This window comes from Fringilla coelebs (assembly GCF_963513975.1).
Source record: "Fringilla coelebs genome assembly, chromosome: 22".
NCBI classification, from domain to species: Eukaryota; Metazoa; Chordata; class Aves; order Passeriformes; family Fringillidae; genus Fringilla; species Fringilla coelebs.
This window is the reverse complement of record NC_140048.1, coordinates 8,396,192-8,416,821: the sequence shown is the minus strand read 5'-3', so window position 1 is coordinate 8,416,821 and position 20,630 is coordinate 8,396,192. Positions and strand designations below refer to the sequence as shown.

Below are 20,630 nucleotides of genomic sequence, written 5' to 3'. Positions count from 1 at the left end.
AACTATATATAATATAATGTATTATATTATATATCGTATTTTAATATTATAATCTATATTTCTTATATATATTATATTATATTATATTATATTATATTATATTATATTATATTATATTATATTATATTATATTATATTATATTATATTATATTATATTATATTATATTATATTATAATCTTACATTATATTAAGTATATTTTATTTACTAAATTTAATAGATAAAAACTATATATTCTATTTATCATATAAGTTTTTATATATTTTAAAAATTATATGTAATATATATAAATTATAGAAATTAAGATTATTTAAAATTAAATTATTTTAAATGAAATTATTTTTATATATAAAAATTATATATATATTTATATATTATATATCACAACTAATTCTTGTGATATAATAATCACAATTATTATTGTGATCCCACCTAATCACAAATTTAAATTATTTCTGTTAACTGGAGTTTGTCCCAAATTCCCTCAATCCAGTTAAAGCCTCCCAGTCTCACCTCACCCAAATTTTCCATATTTTACCTCAAAAAGAACAGCCACACTTCCTCAGCTTCTGTTCTGAAACCAGACAAACTTAAAGGGTTTTTTCATTTTTATTGGATGCTTCCAACTTTAGAGCTAATAATATACAGATATTCAGATTTTTCATTGTTCCATTCACATCCTCACAGAGTTCAGCCATTCTGTCACATTGAAATAAAATAAAATAAAAAAAAGCACAACTGAAATAAAATAAATCAAATAAATCCAAAAGCTGGAAAAATACATTATAAACTTATATTCAAGAAACATTCTCTTTATAATTAGAAACCTACTTGTAATAATTAAAGTAGGATTTAAAGAAAAACTCAATTTGAATTTTTAAATAGGTGGCTTTTGTGTATACTTTTAATTTTCTATGTACAAGCCCAACCAGTATCTCTGCCTACCTGTGACAGAATACCTGAAAAAAAAAAAAACCCAAAAAGACACTGAAAAGGAGTTTTTAAACAAACAAACCAACAAAAAAAAAGATGAATATTCATTTTCCAAAATACAGTATAATCAGAACTTGGAACACATGCTCCCCTCAGCTGGGTTAAGGCCTAAGAGACAGAGGTGCTTTAATAAAAGCAGACAGTATGAAGAAAAGTCCTTCCACTTTTCTCTTCAAATTCCTGTAACAGCTCATCTATTTCATTCTCCATGTCTTCTGTGTGCTGGATCTGCAAGAGAGAAAAAACCTCAGCACACAAACTCCAGATTTGGGGTTTGATGGTGACAAACTCCAGGAATCCCATTTGGGGTTTGCTGGGAAACCTCGCTGGGCTTCAGTGCACTTCACTCTGAGATCCCCAGCATCCCCACAGATATCCTGGTTTTATGGATCATTCCCAAAGGCACTGATATCCTGTTTTTATTGAGATTCCCAAGGGCACAGATATTGATTTTATTGATCATTCCCAAAGGCACTGATATTGATTTTATTGATCATTCCCAAAGGCACAGATATTCTGATTTTATTGAGATTCCCAAGGGCACAGATATTCTGAATTTATTGATCATTCCCAAAGGCACTGATATTGATTTTATTGAGATTCCCAAGGGCACAGATATTCTGATTTTATTGATCATTCCCAAAGGCACAGATATTGATTTTATTGAGATTCCTAAGGGCACAGATATTCTGATTTTATTGATCATTCCTAAGGGCACAGATATGTTCTTATTGATCATTCCCAAGGGCACAGATATTCTGATTTTATTGATCATTCCCAAAGGCACAGATATGTTCTTATTGATCATTCCCAAAGGCACTGATATTGATTTTATTGATCATTCCCAAAGGCACAAATACGTTCTTATAGAGATTCCCAAAGGCACAGATACCCTGTTTTTATTGATAATTTCCAAGTGATCAGACATTCTGTTTTTATAGAACAGATACTCTGATTTTATTGAGATTCCCAAAGGCACTGATATTCTGATTTTATTGATCATTCCCAAAGGCACTGATATTCTGAATTTATTGATCGAGGAGAGGAGAGGAGAGGAGAGGAGAGGAGAGGAGAGGAGAGGAGAGGAGAGGAGAGGAGAGGAGAGGAGAGGAGAGGAGAGGAGAGGAGAGGAGAGGAGAGGAGAGGAGAGGAGAGGAGAGGAGAGGAGAGGAGAGGAGAGGAGAGGAGAGGAGCCCCAGGGCTGAGCTGTACTCACACACTGGCAGAGCTCACAGATGAGGAAGGCCCCCAGCGTGGCCTCCTCGTGGTTGTCCTGGATGTCCACGTTGATGACGTGCACGGGCTGACACGTCTCCTGCTCCCTGGAGTTTAAATCTGGGGAAAACAAAGCACAGCAGCAAAACTTGGGGTGGGGTGGGGTCATATCTTACACAAAATGTAATAAGGAAAAAAGTAATTAGTAATAGGATTGTTAAAAATACATAGGTGCTATCACATTCAAATTTTCCAAAGTATTTTTTAGAATTTATTCAATTTTCCTTATTAACAACTTCTATATATTCTATATTATTTTTATATTCTATATTATATATTACATATTTCATAAATACAAATGTATAGATGTTTTCATTCAAATATTTTACTATATATTATTATTTATTCTATATTACTTTATATTCTAAAAATAAAAATATTTTTAATTTAGAAATATATATTTTGGTATCTATTTAAAATATTTTATATTTTTAATATGTCATATATTATATATATTGTATATTAAATATAACAGTTATATTATATTATATTATATTATATTATATTATATTATATTATATTATATTATATTATATTATATTATATTATATTATATTATATTATATTATATTATATTATATTATATTATATTATATTATATTATATTATACATTGTGTTTTAATATTATAATCTATATTTTATATATTGTATATTTTATTCTATACTATATTTCATATTATATTTTCCTATATTATATATTTTATATATTCTCTTAATAATCCCTTTTCTTTCAAAAAACATGAGTTGGGTTTTGAAAACACATGAACTCAGATTTGTGAAATGCTCATGGCAGTTTATTTTCCCTGCTGAAAAGAATTTATTGCTCCTCTTACTCTGATGATCTTTAAAGATCAAAACTCTCAAAAGTGAAGAAGGATTTTGGGCTTCCTCACCTGGAATGTTTTAACTGCTCATTTTTAAAAAAAACCATTGGAATATGGATTTTACAACACATGGAGTATTCTAAAGGAGCAGGAAGATGGATTTTACAGTACATGAAATATTGGAAAAGAGCAGGAAGATGATTTTACAATACATGGAGCACTGTAAAAAAGCAGGAAGATGGATTTTAAAACACATGAAGTGTTATAAAAGAGCAGGAAGATGATTTTACAGTACATGAAGTGTTATAAAAGAGCAGGGCCATGGGTTTTACAGTACATGAAATATTGCAAAAGAGCAGGAACATGGATTTTACAGTACATGAAGTGTTATAAAAGAGCAGGAAGATGATTTTACAGTACATGAAATATTCTAAAGAGCAGGACCATGGATTTTACAACATATAAAGTGTTGTAAAAGAGCAGGGAGTGGATTTTACAATACATGGAATATTGTAAGAGAGCAGGGAGTGGATTTTACAATACATGGAATATTGTAAGAGAGCAGGAAGTGGATTTTTACAATAGATGGAATATTCTAAAAGAGCAGGGAGTGGATTTTACAGCACATGGAATATTGTAAAAGAGCAGGAAGTGGATTTTACAGCCCATGGAACATTGTAAAAGAGCAGAACAATAAATAGAATTGTTTTTGAGAATAGTGGAGCTGTGAGGGGAGGTTTGCACTGGGAGCAGCAGGTCAGGCAGCCCTGCCAACCTGGCACAGCTGAAGAGTTCCCCATGAGGAAGACTTTCTTACTTCCTCCTCAAAGAACCCCTGACCCATCTCAGAGCCCACCAACCCAATTAAGAGGACAATTGGGCAGCTCAGCTAATTAAAGCACAGAGTGGGGCCAGGTATTAATGATGGATGAGATGTGCTGCAAACCATCTGAATATGTAAAATCTGGTTAAACAGAGCAGGAGTTTGTGACTTTTTTACAGATATCTTTGGGAGGTCACTCCCCATGTGTCCAGCACTAATTAAACCCTCTTGTCAGCATTAATTAGTTGCTGTGTGTGCTTCACTCCACCTGCCCAGGAGGTGTTTAATGGGGATAAACTGCTGGGGAATCCTGCAGGGAAGGCAGCTCACCCTCATTCTTCCATCAGCTCATCCCCAATTTGCTCAGTTTCTGAGCTCCATGAGCATTTCCAAACCCAACATGGAGTTTCTAGGAATTTCCTTGCTGTGCACACACACCCTGAGCAGCTGCCAGCACCTTTTGGGGACAAGTGCTCAGCCACCACTTCTGTGCTGAATAAATCTCCATCAGTAACTGCAGCTCCTGTCCTCACTGGTGTCCCAGCAGTCTGGAGGGTTCCAGATTTGTGGAGGACTTCAAGGAGGAGGGAAAAAATAACCCCCAAATTAATTTGATTTATCAGTTCAAGCTCCTTACCTTCTACTACTTGATCATAGACTCTTTCTTCACACGTTAGGATCAAATCAAAAACGTCTTTGCAGTTCTGGAACCTTTCTGGCCGTGGCTTGATTCTCTTATTTCTGTCCAACATGTGTAAAATTCCATTCTGTGTGTATCTGAAGTTGCTTGAGTTAAGTATCTTTACTTGAAGGAAAGTCATGGTTTTGAGCAGCACAAGGTAAATCATTAATTTATCTTTCAAATAAAATATTCTGTTTGTAAATCTAAAAATCAGTGACCACTAAAGAGATTCCTAAGGTGAGTGTGACCCCCCCCTCTTGCAGCTGCTTTTCCCAGACCTGCCCCAGCTTTAAAAGGCTCTCAGAAGAAGAACTTTCCTTGGGAAATTATTTTTATATCCATAAATGCTGTGACCCCCCAGGCTGTGCTGCTCTGTGAGCAGGATGTTCTACATTCCTCCCAGCCACTCTTCAAAGGCCACCCCGAGGTGTTTCAGGTGCCACCTGCACAAAGCCCCACCTGGAAATGTGGATTTATGCAACTGAAACTGCAAAGGAAGCCAAAGAAACCACAGAAGCACATCCCATAAAAATATCCTGAGCTGCAGAAATGGGGAGGAATGAAGAAAAACACTGACTTTGTGCCTGTCAGAGCCTCATCACTGTGTGAAAGGAATCTGTGATGCTGCTTGGGAGCTATATTTATGCTGCTGCTGTCACTGGAGGCTCTGATTTTACATCCTGGAGCCCCTTTTCAGGCAGGGCTCTCTAATCCCACTGGTTTTTCACCCTTCTGGGATGTGCACTTCCATTGGGAGCACTCCAGGCTTGACTGTCACATCGATCTGGCTGGAGTGAAACCAAACACCCCCTGCAGGGAAAGTTTGAGGGGTAAATTGGGAATACCAGAGATGGTTTGGATTGGGAAAGCCTGGAAGGGGATGCATCTCTGCCTGCCTTGAGCACAGCTGTATTTTTAGCCATCTGAGGAGATATTTTTACAATGTAACAGTAAGGATAACAGCCTGTAATTTCTCCAGATAACAATTCTGAGAATAAAACAATTTCCAGGATTTGTAGCAATATGTAAGAGGTCATCTGGGCTTATTTCCTTGCTGAAAAGGTGACAGACAGGTATTTCTTTTCAGAAAACACTCCTGCTATTTCTGTAACAAAGGACAAACAATTTCCTGCCCACCTTTTAGCAGGAGCTCAAATTCTCCTGCCCAGATGTGCACCTGTGTGCTCCCAGAGCTCCTGTCCAAGCAAAACCCCCAAAGCTCTTCAATCCTTCAAGTGTTTAACTTCTATTAAAAATTAAACTCAGTTTTCTACCTACAAGAGTCTACTTCATGTTGGAAATAGATTCAGCTCCTCTGTGTGTCTGCCTCACTGCACTTCAGCTGCTTGGAATTTCAATTTTGCACCACTGACTGAGTGCTGGGATGTTTATCACAATTCAATCTTGTCAATTAGCCTGACTTCTGCTGCATTTCTTTTCTCCTTTTTTACTCTTCTTTCCCAAAAGGTTTCTTCTTATATTCTTAAGGAATTGTCCTTTACAGCCCAAAGCTCTCACCAGCAGCTCTTGCACCCCTGTGGATTTTCCTGGGGTTTGTCGTGTTTGGAAAAATAAAAACCACTTGGATGGAGCCATCTCAGACTTCTGGTTATGAAAATGATTGCATTTTCAAAATACCATCTCCAAAATATCTGCCATTTCCAAAATATGCCAACATCTGCCTGCTCAGTTGGAAGGGGAGCCCTCCCCAGGCTCTGCACTCCTCATTTCTACATCACTGCAGTTCAAGAGGGGAGGGAAAAAAAAAATCCACAACATCCCACACACTTCTTTGGGTTCTCTTTTTTCCCTTTCTAGGATAAAATGTTGCTGGCATCTGTCCCCTCGCTTTCCTGAGTGAGCCTGGAGACAGAATTACGCAGATTCCCAAACCCACACAAGATTTCTGTTCCCAGCCCAGCTCTCTGCTGCCAACTTACAGCTATTTTTTATTTTTTCCAAGGGTCCATCTGCCTATAAAAGGAGAAGCAGTGAAGATTTATGGTGCTTTCCTATTTGGTTGCCTGGAATCTTTTTCACCTGGAAAAAGGCAGGAAGGGGGTGTGCACATTATTCATGTGCAGGAAGGCTCTGCACATTCTTATTTTAAGGTGTAATAACCCAGATTTTTGCTCTTTGGGAGCTCAGGTGAATGCAGATATAACAATTTATGAATGGTTTCCACCACACTGGCAGGTGTTGGGTCATTTAAGTCAAGCTCTGTTTCCTCCCAACAGATTTTAACTCCACTCTCCCTGTCCTGTGCGTCCCTGCTCTCTTTTCAGGACAGGATTTTCTCTGATTTTCTGTGCTGGCACATTTTGCAGCCCTACCATGCCCAGAATTCCTGCATTCCCCTTCACCTAACTCTTGGCAGAGTAAATCCACCACATTTCTACAGAGTCCAGTTCAGAGCTCACCTCTAACAGAGTAACTGTGTAAAGGTCCACAGGGGGGTGGAATTTAGGCAGGAAGACTCAGCAGAGGAAAGGTTTGATATAAAAAGGAGATGTTGCAGCACAAAATTGGGTTTTTCCATTGTTGCTCATTCTCATGGAGAATTTCTGTTACTGACTGTGCATTCTCTCCTCTGAGCTAAGGTTATCCCATACTAGTGATGAAGATTTATTTTTAAAAAAAGAAAAATAAATGTGTTTAGCTAAATCCCTGAAGCTTTCACTGCTTTTGTTGCCCAAATTTAAAATTGCTGTCATGGACAGCAGAAATGCCTTTTACCATCCAATGGATGGTCCCTGCTCCAGACATCCCTTACACTCCAAACATCCCTAATCCTTGCAAATTTTATCATTATTTGCCACTGACAGGACCCAAAAACCACTTTTAGCCACGAGCACCAAGCTAGAGATGGCCAAGAGATTCAAGTCTCTATCCTGTATGATAAAAGAAAAATGATCTTACTGATCCAAGTATTCAGCAAGTTTCTTTTAACTCCCTGAAGCTCACAAATGATCTGAGCTGGAAGTGCTGAGGTATAGGAATTAATGATATAGATTAATTATACAGATTTAAAATTCCCAGCCCTTGAAGTGTCCAAGGGCAGGCTGGATGAAGCTCTGAGCATCCTGGTCTATGCCAGCTGTTCCTGCCCTGGACAGGGGTGGAATGAGATGATATTTAAGGTCCCCACTCCTGAAAATATAAAAGCCAATTTATTAAACCTAACTGGGCAAATGATATTTGCTAAAATGTACACACCCATTTTAGAGGGAAAAAATAATCTTTAAAGTAATGGCTGGCACCCAAAGCTTCTACATCTTCAAATAAATCTGATTATTTCCTCAAAGATTGCATTTCTTCTTTGGGAAAAGCAGGAGCAGAGCAGAGTGCTTCTCCCCAGAGCATGAGTGGCATTTGCAGGTCTCTTTTCCATATCATCCTTATTTATTTTTTAGTATCTGCATGATAAACAGAACACCTTGTGTTAAAGTTGGTCTAGAACTTGGTATTTCCTGAAGTGAAATGTGTGAGGGGGGTGAGGCTGCCCAAGCATCTTCCACCTTCAGGACCAGCTCCTTTTAGAGGGAATGAAAGCCTGGAATGGGCACAGGCTGGCACCACAAATTCCACTTTGCAGGGACAGTGGTTATGGCTGCAGCAACTGCCCTCACCCCACAGCCAGAGAACACCAGGTGTGTGCTCTGGAATGGGAACTGGGCAGGCTGGAACACAGCAGAGACTGTGCACAACCAGTGCTGAACCCTCCACTGGATTCAAATGGAAACAGAGCAGAAATCAGGGAAAAATTCCTAATACAGTGCCTGTCCTTTGGAATGGAAACTGGGCAGTTTGGGACAAAGCAGAGATTGTTCACAAGTCTTTTGTTGGTCCTTAAATTAACAAAGTCTTAAGCTGAACCATTCTACTGGATTCAAGAGAAAACAGAGTAAGGTGGGATATTAAGAAAAAAATTCCTAATACAATGCCTGTCCTTTGGAATTGAAACTGCAGTTTAGGACAAATCAGAGATTGTTCACAAGTCTTTTGTTGGTCCTTAAATTAATAAACTCAATGCTGAACCATTCTATTGGATTCAAATGGAAACAGAGCAGGGTGAGATGGTGTATTAAAAAAAAAATTCCTAATACAATGCCTGTCCTTTGGAATTGAAACTGCAGTTTAGAACAAACCAGAGATTTGCACAAGTCTTCTGTTCTTTAACTTGATACAGTCTTAAGCTGAACCATTCTATTGGATTCAAATGGAAACAGAGCAGGGTGAGGTGGGATATTAGGAAAAAAATTCCTAGTACGATGCTTGTCCTTTGGAATGGAAACTGGGTAGTTTAGAATAAATCAGAGATTGTGCACAACTTTTGTTGGTCCTTAAATTAATAAAGTCTTAATGACCATTCTATTGGATTCAAGTGGAAACAGAGCAGGGTGAGATGGGATATTAGGGAAAAAATTTCTAATACAATGCCAGTCCTTAGGAATTGAAACTGCAGTTTAGAACAAACCAGAGATTGTTCACAAGTCTTTTGCTGGTCCCTGACTTGATAAAATCTTAATGCTGAACCATTCTATTGGATTCAAATGGAAACAGAGCAGGGTGAGGTGGGATATTAGGAAAACATTCCTCCCTGTGAGGGTGGAAGCCCTACCCAGGTTGCTCAGAGAAGCTGTGGCTGCCCTGGAGGTGCTCCAGGCCAGGCTGGATGGGGCTTGGAGCAAGCTGGGACAGTGCAAATGTCCCTGCCCATGGCACAGGATGAGCTTTAAGGTCCTTTCCAACCCAAAGCAGTCTGGGATTCTGAAACATGCCATCCCAAACGATCAGGAAGATGCTAAGCTGGGCTCCATGACATTCCTGCAACGTTTGTGCCTGCATGAATGAGCTGCAAAAGCCTGCATTGTTTTTCCTAGCGAAGGACAAGCACCCAGCATCTGTAATCCATGAGCTGCAAGGATAAATCCAACTGCTCCTAGGAGCCACAAATAGAAATAACCACAAATAGAAATAACAACCACATGGCTGAGCCCAAAGCTGAGGGGTCTGTCCCCACACGTCAGTGAAGGCAGCAAACACCTGGAGTTTAGCCCTGAGCTCAAGTGCCAGACAAGAATTTCTCAGTGCTGAGCAGCTCAAGCTGTATTTGGGGTGAGAATGGACAGATCCAGCTGCCAGAGGGAAGAGAGAGGGAGTAATGGCCAAGGGCAGGGACAAAGAGGTGTGGAAGGGATGTCACAGATGCACTGGAGAATGACAAGGGTGACAAAATGACTCGAGGATGTGACACTGTGTCTGTGCCATCAACAGCTGAGCCTGCACCTCATCCAAGTGGAAATTCAAGAGGAGTTAGGTTTGGATTGCTGGAATGCAGTGTCTGATCAGTGCTGCAGTCCCTGCAAGGAGCAGCAGGTGAGGGACAGGGCCCAGGAGGGTCACACAGCACCCAGGGCTGCTCCCTCAGCTTTGGGAAGCAGCGCCAGGCTCCAGAGAGGAGCAGCAGATGCAGGACTGGGAGGGGGGAAGTGCTCTGAGGAGAGGTCTGAGGGAAAGGAGGAATGACAAAGGGGCTGCACAAGCTCAGAATTCCCAGTTCCAGCTGAAGGTACCTCAGACAGAGCAAAGCACAAACCCTAAATCGATTAAAAACCATTTAATTGAGCACATTTGGGAAACCTGAGAATACAATCAAGAGACAGCAGGGCCACTTGGCACCAGGAGCCTGCAGAGAAGGCACCACGCTGGATGAGGTGTGCAGCAAACATTCCTGGCCTGCAATCAATGCCACTTTAAGGAATTACAGTTGAAATGAAAATGGGAATTGGTTTGGAATAAAGAAAAAAGAAGTATAAGCATCCCTAATGTTGGCACAGAAGTTTTGTGTCCATGGGAGGGAACTTCAAGGCAAGAAGCATCGACTGTCACTTTGCTCCCCTCCCTCAAACTGGGATGAAAGAGCCAAAGAATGAAATCACTGCAGCTCTGAATGGATTTTACAAAAGTCATCAGCCTCAGACTGGATCCTTCAGTCAGAATTGCTCAGAGCACGTTTGGGACTCACCTTGGCTAAGGAATAAACCTTTCAGACCACCCACATGGCAGAGGGTGTTCTGTGTTGTTGAAAAGCATTTGCTATTAGATCTGAGGCTTTCTGCCATGTCCCACAGCTCAAACAGTATTTAAATAATATATATCCAGCTCATATATTTTTAATAATTTGATGTATTTCCTTTTTAACGTGAATGAAGCCAAGATTAAAGGCAGTGTGATCAGAAGGCAGATGAAGAAGTGCTGAAAATTTGCTGCCTTTGAAAGGCCCAAGATTTTGTGAAGCATTTTACAATCCTTCATGGAGCAAAGGGGATTGGAATGCAGCCTGTGGCTGGAAGCATGTTGGTTTGCAGAAATGTGCCTCTCAGAAACCTGTTAAAATCCAATTTAAACACTTCTTTCCACCCTCATCCCTTCTCTCTATTTCTAGGAGCACTGAAGTGCTTGGTAAGACATGGTAAGAAAGGAAATGAGACTTGTACTGCTCTGCTTTTGGAAGAAGTTTTGCCACTGACACCCAGGCCATGATTTCAACTATTTTTAGCTCTTGCAAGGTTAGGCTTCAAAAAAAAAAGAAAATACCCAAATTCAACAAAAAAAGAATAGAAAAAGTCCCTCAACAGATGGAACATTCCAAAGTGGCTTCCAGAGACACAGCCCTCCTGCTGAACACTGGAATGACAGCTCAGGAGAGAAGCTGACAAGTGCTTAGCAGCTCAAAATCCATGAAAAACCAGATGAAAATGTAAGATAAAGACATGCACAAAGAGCTTACCTGAAGCAGAATTTAGGTCAGTTACTCCTCAAGACTGAGCTACACATAAAATATCACATGGGCATCCAACTTCAACGTGGAGCTCACAGAGTTAAAGCTGGATCCCAGCACCAAGATCAGCACTACTTTTTGGGGGTTTTTTTGACAGAAAAGAATCAATGTCTTCAAGGGAGATGCACAGAGTTCTTCTTCATTTCTGGAATTTTCCTCCTAACTGAAGCAGCTTTAGGAACTTCTTCAGGACACGTTTTCCACCCTCCCCTCAATTTTATAACCTCATGGAGCTAAGGAGCTAAAACTGGAATCCTGTCTGAAGTCAGGGAGGACAAATTAAAAGAGGAGGTAAAAAAATGTCAGGAGCAGAGTAGGAGGCCAAGCTTGCAGGGTAGGTGCAGGCTGCCTAGAAATCCTAATTAAAAATACCCCCCCATCTGTGAAAATCATCTTTAATGTGAGGGTCACAGACACTTCAGTGTTGAGGAAAGAAATGAGCCATGGAGTTACTCACATTGCTAAAGAACCCAGGAGCAATTCCTGCAGAATTTTGGCCAAATTTCCACTTGAACAGCTCCTATCCCTGGGCACAACATCAACTGCTGATGAAGATTTAAACTGAGTTTAAATTTAAACTGTTTAGCAAGTTTCACTCTTGACTAGTTTTTGCCTTCACTTGAAGGCAAAGCTCACCAGCAGTTTTGCTCTATTTTTGTTTCAGCTTTAAGGTCACCACCACAGAATTAGAATTAAGTCCTCAAACCCCTTCAGAGAGTTGTAAGGGGCAAAGTAATGATAAGGACAAATAATCCTCATGTGGGCAAGGTGGGTTACATATGCAAATACAAGGTGGTGGATGAGAACTACAGACCATGGCTGTGCCTTCCTCAAACCAGGAGCAGAATTCTCTACTGTTGTCCTAGAAATAACAGAGGAATGTTTTAAAAAGCAACATTCAGAACATTGTTAAATGGTTTTGGGGCAGTCCTCGATTGGGGCTCAGGGAATTTAAATGCTACATTCTAAAAATTCAATGGGAGATGCTGATACTTATTTTAACTCCAAGTTTTAACTGCCACATCTCAAAAGGCTTTGAAGTGCTTCCATTTTAGCTCTACTGTAACCACCTACTCAACTGAATCTGTATTCCTGGCTCCATTAATCCCCTGTGCTGCTGAAACTCAACATATGCCTTCAAGGTATGGGAGCCTGTGCTCCACATTTCACTAATTAACTGCCATGAAGGTGTTTTTAATCTCTGCAGAGTGGGTTTTTAATAGTTGTTCCCCCTCCTCACAAGTGAACAGTAGAGGTTCAGTGCATCTCTTCTCTCTAACCTTGCTCTGAGTGAGGTCCAGCAGTGCAGCAGCTCATTGCTGGTTTGAGGCCGCTGCTTTCTGGAGCTGGGGGTTGTTTATTTGGGCAGGGGATGCTCCCTCACAGCCACTGAGCAAGGAGAGCACTCAAAGCTCAGGTGTCTCCTCACTGGAACATGGGAACAAGCAAGGTGTTGGCAGCAAGACTCAAAATTTCAGAGTACAGATGATGAAAGCAAGGCTGGGAAACAGAATAAGCAGCTCAATCATATGGAAGCACCCCTCCTTTTGTACCCCCACCCCAACCACACTCCAAGCCCGTGAGGAGAGCAGCCCCTCCCACCCCACAGGTAATTCCCATCCCTTCTCTGAAGTTATGCTCACCCAACAGAACTGAGAGCCCCTGGGACACAAAAAAAACATCCCACAACTGGCTGAAGAGAGCAGGTCTGGGTTTGGTTAAAGCCTTTACCCTCAAAACCCACTTCTGGAAATGGAGTTGCTTTCTGTGCTGCCAGTCTTCAGTCTGAAAACCTTAAATCATCTGAGAATCAAAAAAGCAAAGTCACAGAGGCATTTGCTGTTGCCCTATTTCCCTTGCAGTGCCTTTTGTTTAAAGCTCCTTTATCCTGAGAAAAGGTTTAACTGTTACACTGCAAATTTATTTGGGGAACACAGCAAAGCATGGAGGAGAACCACAATGGTGACTCCAAATCATGCTGAGAGGGGGGGAACAGGTTGGCTTCCTGTTGTTTTGGTTTTTTTCTTAAGTACTGCCATATTCAGCACAGCAGCAGTGAAGAATTCAAACAGGAAATCTCAAGTCGTTGGTGCTTGTTAAAATTAATTCTCAGCTCAAGGAATTTTCTTTTAAGCAGTTCTTTTAATCAGGATATGGATATGGCATACCTCATTAAGATGGGTTAGCAAGATTTTCCTTTTCTCTATAGGCAGCAAGATTAAAAAAAAAATCAAATAAACCAGCACATCACATGTGATATATTAAGACTACATCCTACATTTTGAACTTTAAAAAAAAAATGATCCTTGTTGAAAAAACCTCTAGAATGAGTTCCCCAAGTTTTGTTTGTGGGTTTTCTTATTAAAAAAAATCAACTTTAAAAGACAGGTACTTAAAAATAATGCAGCTGGGACATTTTTAGTAGTGTGCCTAACCCTGATCACCTTTGCTCTCCAGGATTAAATGTTACTGGGCCCTCCTCTGTCCATTCTTTATAACCAACTACAGAGTTATTTCTCCTCGGTGCACAGAGCAAATCACATATCACAAAATCCTCAGTGAGAAGGGTGAGCTCTTTAATGAAAGGCATCCTCTCTCCCAGAGAAAGTATTCTGTAAGCCTTACCTGGCAGTTTGTCTGAGCTAAATACAACATTAAAGTCGAGGTGGTCGCTCTTCCCAAATCCAAACTCAGGACAGTCTTTGCACTGAGAGGGATCCACAGTGCAGGGGAGGCAATGGACAATCTGAGGGTATGGATGTGTTCACTCAAGACCTAAACATGGTAACACACTACAGAAGAGCATTTGGGATGTGTGCATTGGAACTGGGTAACAATTTACACGGGAGCATTAGAGGCCCACTGTTAAAAAAAAAAAACCTCCTATTAACTTAAATCATTTAAAGTTCGCCAGCCAAGCAACTCTAAGAGATTCTTAATGCCAAATAATGAATTACACCTTTCAAGGATGAACCACACTGGATTTTTTAAAGAGGCCATGCCACAGGGATACAGTTCTTTGTCTTTCCTAAGCAGATCATTGTACATCTGATCATATGTTGTTTTGAAGTCATAAACATTTGGCTTGTCCGGGGCTGGTCCTGGCAGTTTCACGTGAGTCCCTGTGCCAAAGGATCGGACGCTGAATCCTCGTTTGCTGAAAGACACAAGGAAGGGGGGAGGAGACAATGAGACTGCATGGACTTGAAAATTAAAGTGCTGAAGAAATTAGAGTGAATTTTAAAAACACCTCTTAGCCAGCAGCAGCTGAGCAACCAAACTGCCTGAAGTTCCCAATGAGTATTTTCCTTGCAGTCACAATCTAAACTCACACACCATTTCAAGGGAAGCACCTCTATCTGACAGGAATTTTCTTACAGTTATGGTCCAGAGCTATTTGGAAATGTCATTTGTGCTTTCCTTTTGCATCCTGGATTTGCAACAAACCCCTCCTGTATTCATGACAACACAAAGATGGTTTTCTCTTGATACAAATCAGTAACTGTACTGCTGATCAATACTAAAGTGTCCTGCTGAGACTCTTGGCCTAACTGCATTATTCTTCTCACTTTGTTGCCCAAAATGTCATTTAATTAGCCCAAGACAAACATTTGTGTGCCTGCCCCTGAAAACCATGCAGTGCAATTACCCTTACACAAGGGGGGCAGATGTTCTGCTGGCTGCTCTCTAAAACCCTTGGCTAAACCATGGATGACTTCATTCCATTCTTATGAACAACTATTTGTTTAAGAGTTACAATTAAATAAAAAAAGGAGGCAGGAACCTGCTTGTCTTTGGGAGCAATGCCAAAACGTTCTTGCTGATTAACTGAGACACTCAAAACTCAATACCTCCTAAAAAAATACAGCAGTCTATGGAATAATGGGACAAAAAGAGATTTTCTGGTGGTCTAAAGGACAAAGTTACATGGTAAATTAGTGTTGCTATCACCATCTGGGTCTGTAATGACAACATAGCTCGAAACAGCAAGACCAGGAGTTAATCTATTTTTTTAAAGACTCACACTTTCAGCTTGAATGATTTCAGCAGAGACTGAATGGAGTGAACAATGTTATAACAAAAATCAGGTGATCACCCAGTGCCTGTGCCCCCACAGCCCCAGAAATAACCCCAAACTGGCAGCACCTTCCTCTGAGGGGAGGGAGCAGAACTGGGACCCAGGGCAAGAGCTGGCCCAGGCTCCCTGCTCTGCACATCCAGGGAAATTCAGCACAAGGCACCAACCCCAAAGTCTGTCTGTTTGTCTGTCTGCCTTCAAAGGTGTCCCCAAAGTGACCCCAAATGCTTCTGGGCACAGACTGTGATCACCTCCTGCCCCAACCTCCAGCACAGCTCTGAAACCATCAACACTTATTTCCTTCAGCTCCTCCTATAGGAACACAGCCCCTCCTTTCCCTTTTCTTGCTTCCCCACACTTTTTCCTCCAGCAACTATTTATAGATGTCTATTTCTGTAAACAGACAAGATACATGAGGATTTTTTGCTTCTTTCTGCAGGACTGGTGACTGAAAAAGGATACAAGTGGAAAAAAGTGCAATTTTTTGTCCCTCCCAGCCCTCCATCACATGTAACTGGTGCAATTATGAGTCACTGTTCATTTATTTTCCCTGCAATACTTGCAGATTCAAGTTTTGATTCTGCTGCTTCTACTGGATGTGGAGAGAGACATAATATGTACAGAAGAAATTGCAGTGCTAAAAAATTCATGTTTCAATTTGATCTTTTCTTCCATGGTTTCCTTTATTTTCTAACATTATTCTTTGAAACAGGTCTGCTTGGATCACACACATTAAAACCTCCACCTCTAATTGCTGTGGAAGTCCCTGAAGTTGGCATGACCTCATATAAAACAAATCTGAAATCTTTGACATTCAACACATCAAAAATTTGTGCCTCCAAGGCCCACGACCCATTCAAAATTACTTCCCTGAATAGCTGGAATAGGAGTTCCTCAAGTGGAATTTCATGTTTTGTACCTTGGTGAGTGGTAGTGTCAATTTTGACCCTATTTATGCCCTAGGTACAATAAAATATTCTAAAAACATTTCAACACATTTCTTGCAGCAACTGGGGCACAGGAAAGGGAAAAATGCCTGCACAGAGCCATTAATCAGGAGTTTTTATTAAATATTATTCAGCTTTTATTAAATAGCTGGACACACCCAGTGTAGTGAATCATCAGGTGTTTGTGGAAATGTGGCACATCTGTAAAAATGAACAATTCCTACAAGACAATGGGTTTGGTTTTCACCTGGTAAAACTACCCAGAAGATGGGAAAAAAAATGAGCTTTGGCACAAAGAGTAAGGAGAAAGACAGACTAACAGACTATCTTCTGAAAATGTGGAGCTTAAACTTTACCAGACTAATGCTGACCTTGTTTCAGGGAGTTGTTTCTATTAATACCATTAAGGCTGAGGTGATAAACTCCAATTTAAGGACAGAGTGAGTCAGTGCCCAGATCTCACTGCAGCACTCTGCTCACCTCCAGTCCAAAGCTCATCACAAAGGGTCACTCAGAGCTCACTGGGAATAATTCTGAAATCAAAAACCAACCTGGACTGCACTGACTGTGACCACTGGAAATAATAATAATTATTTCTTCTGCCAGAAGAAATAATAATAATTTGTGCAGCTTGAGACATGAACTTTTGTCCACACCTTTCTTCAATTTCACTGTTATTTGGGGATCTCACACATTCTTATTAAATTGCTTTTCAGTTGATTGTATGTAGGAAATATTGCTAAATATTAAAGCAAATGTAATAAATCCTGCAGTGCCACTGCACTCAGAGTGGTGAAGGATTTCAGGTGACCAATTAAATTTTACCACATCCCTTTCCACAAGAGGTAGCAGGAAAATAACCAGCAACCTTTGTAGGTTACTTAAAAAATATCTTGTGCCAGCTAATCAATATAAAAAAAAAATCACCCCCCAAAACAAGGCCACACTGCTGAACAGCAGGATAAAAGCATTGTTAACTCACTTTGAATCCTGACAACTTGTAATCTGCATTATCACTACTAAGCTGTCAAATGAAAGTGTGCTTTAATATAAAAATGTGAAAGTATCTCTTTCTTGGGGTGGTTTTTTAATAATTTAGGATTTCTTAAATTAGGCAATACAGATGTCAATGCCTCCCTGCATTTTGGTGCTGACAGAAGCTGTGAGTAAGAACTTCTGGAAACAGCACAGGGGCAATTTAAGTTCTCTTACATCTCAATGTTGAACTACAAGTCTTAACATCAATATGAAAACAAAGTTTTTGCTACAGAGGTTGCAGTATTTTAATTTCCCTGCTGCCACTAAAATCTCATGCTCATACTCTTTAACTTCCTACAAGTCAGCTTTCTAAAACAAGGAATATGTGGCAGAAGTGTGTATCAGCATTTTAGAAATTTTTATTGCCAGCAAGTGAGACAGAGAACTTGAACTCAGCAAGTTCCACAGCCATCAGGGTACTACCAAGCAAAGAGAAATGTGGAAGTTGCTGCATAAAAAAGTTTGGCTGTAAGAGATTTACCCTTCTGCCTTCCTCCTCTGAGGGAGAACCATGGCCTGGGTCTGCATGCTCTATGACAAAATATAAAATCAAAGATAAAATCACTTCTAGAACGTGCTGGTTTTGGCTGGGGTGGGGTTAATTTTTGTCCCAGCAGCTGCGTTGTGGATTTGTGTCTGCAACAGGGGGATGTTTTTGTTATTGCTGTGCAGGGCTTACACAGCAGCCAGGCCTGCTCTGCTTCTCACCTCTCCCCACCCCAGCAGAGCCTGCAAAATAAATAAGGCAGGGTGAGCAAGGCCTGGCCCAGGGCGGGGCTGCACACAGCCAGTCCGACAGCTTTAAGCAGGGCCCGTGGCTTTCTGCAGGCTCCTCCTGCTCCCCTCGGCTTCCTCGGCCCTGTCGTGATGGCTCTGACTCCATCAACCAACTGCAGACAGCCCTTCAGGCTGACTTCTGCTGGAAAATTGGAACAAAGCGTTTAAAACTTGGTTAATTACAAAGTATTCGAGCACAGGCTGAATGCTGGACCCCAGACTTTGTTTTCCAGCAGCACACAGATTGTGTGCCTACTAAAGTCTTGTCATCCACTAAGAAAATACCTTAAAATTTTGTAATTCCTCAGCTTCTTCTGCTGGAAATTTGGAACAAAGTGTTTAAAACTTGGTTAATTACAATGTATTCGAGCACAGGCTGAATGCTGGACCCCAGATTTTGTTTTCCAGCAGCACACAGAATTTGTGTCTTTTAAAGTCTGTCATCCACTAACAAAATACCTTAAAGTTTCGTAATTCCTCAGCTCCTTCCTCTTTTAATCATGTGTTCTTTCCAACTGCATTGCAACACACTGCCCTGAAGGGGTGAGGCAGCCTGGCTTGGAGCCAACACAGACATTTTCCTCAAGTTTCCTGCAAACGGGCTGTTATTTCTGTACAGCAGCATCAGCAATTCATCTCTGCTCTGCCATTTACACTACTGCTGCTGTAACTACAAAAGGTGTTAATAAAATAAAATGTTTTCTAAATACGGTTTTGTTACTTTTAAATTCAAAACATAAGGGAGAACAGACTTTTAAAAACCACCCCTGCCACGTTTGGCAAACATCAGTCACACCGGAAGTGATTTATTTCTGCAAAAACACGGGGGAAGGAAAAGGCCAAACATCAGAAGTAAATTTAACTTTGTCCTTAACACTCAGCTTTCAATTAAAACTCAGTTCCAGCATCATTAGAGGAAAAACAATGTCCTGTTTTCACAGGTAACCTCCGATGCCAAGAGTGAGCGTGAAGTGCATGAAATGCTGTCACAGTAAGATGGCTGCCAGACCAAATGCTTCCATTATTTATTCCTTTCAAAGCTTTTATTTTTATTTACATGTAGCACACAGCTTACACACAGTTGTTTGCTTACTGTACCATCAACGTGTATTTCTAATGTGAATGTTTCTTTGCATAACTTTAATAGTAAAATAAACATTCTTATCGTGTTCCTGCAGTGCAAAGGGAAGATTCAGGGACACGATTTCAGGCAGATCAGGTCTCTCCTGTCCATCTGTCTGTCCCCAGTCTCCCATCTCACCTCTGCAGCCAGGCTGAGAGCACTGGGAGTGCTAAACAGATTAACACCCATAATCTCAAAGACATTTAGCGTTCTGAACCGAATGTTCTGGTTCTCCTGCGAGAGGAAAAGGCTCCCTTTCAGGGCACTGAGTGGCTCAGTTTTCACAGAAGGGGTGGGAATGGACCTGAAAACCCAACCCATGGGCAGGGACACCTTCCACCACCCCAGGATGCTCCAAGCCCCATCTACCCAACCTTGCCTTGGACACTTCCAGGGATGGGACAGCCCCAATCTCCCTGGGCCAACGTTTTACCACCCTTTTTACCACACTAAAAAAAATTTATTCCTAGCATATAACCTAGATTTCCCGTCTTTCACTCTGTACCCATTACACCTTGTCCTATCACTCGAATTCCTGACGAAGAGTGCCTATCCACCTTCCCTGTGGGGCCCTTTCAGATGGACTCAAGCGAAAAAAAAAGAAAAAAGAAAAAAGAAAAAAAAAATACAACTGGGAAAAAGAGAACATTTAAGTCTCCACACGGCGAGACACAGGCCCGGCTCCACCCAAGTGCCCGGCCCGTGTTTCCAGCACCGGCCACAGCTCCGTCAGGGAGGGCCGGGACCCCACCGCGGCCTGCAGCGGGGCGCGGAGCAGGCGAGGTGAAACCGGGCTAAAAAGCGGATAAAAGGGGGGTGAGAAGGGCGTACAAACAGGGTGGCAGCAAGGTGAAAAGCGGGTAGAAGCGGGATGAAGGCAGGGTGAAGGCAAGGTGCTGCCCCGCAACCACGGGCCTGCCGGGCCGGGCCCCAAAGCACGGCCCCATCCATCCGCGCCTCCCTGACAGCGGAGCGCCGGCGGCACGGGGGGCGAAGCGGGCAGCAGCGGTTACCTGAGGATGTTGTGCGCCTCCATGCTGCGGTTCTGGTTGCTGGAGCACACCACGGCCACGCGGAGCGGCGCGGACGGCATGGCGGGCACGGCGCTGGGGCTGCCCGCGCCTCCCTCCCTCCCGGCCGCCGCTCCACAAAATGGCGGCGGCAGCGCGGCGGGCGGGGACGGGACGTGTCAGCAGGGACCCGCCGCGGCCAACCGCGGCACGGC

The 20,630-nt window shown here is 41.4% G+C and overlaps 1 protein-coding gene across 1 annotated transcript; it reads right to left on the bottom strand.

Moving 5' to 3' along the window:
• Window positions 1–596: 596 nt before the first annotated feature.
• Window positions 597–20,562, bottom strand: SSU72 (SSU72 homolog, RNA polymerase II CTD phosphatase). The gene is made up of 5 exons (XM_084220322.1): window positions 20,419–20,562; window positions 14,456–14,599; window positions 4,554–4,693; window positions 2,210–2,328; window positions 597–1,221 (listed from the first exon to the last, which is right to left on the bottom strand). The coding sequence occupies exons 1-5, from the start codon at window positions 20,496–20,498 to the stop codon at window positions 1,120–1,122; spliced, it is 585 nt and encodes a 194-aa protein (XP_084076448.1). The 5' UTR covers window positions 20,499–20,562; the 3' UTR covers window positions 597–1,119.
• Between the last annotated feature and the right edge of the window lie 68 nt (window positions 20,563–20,630).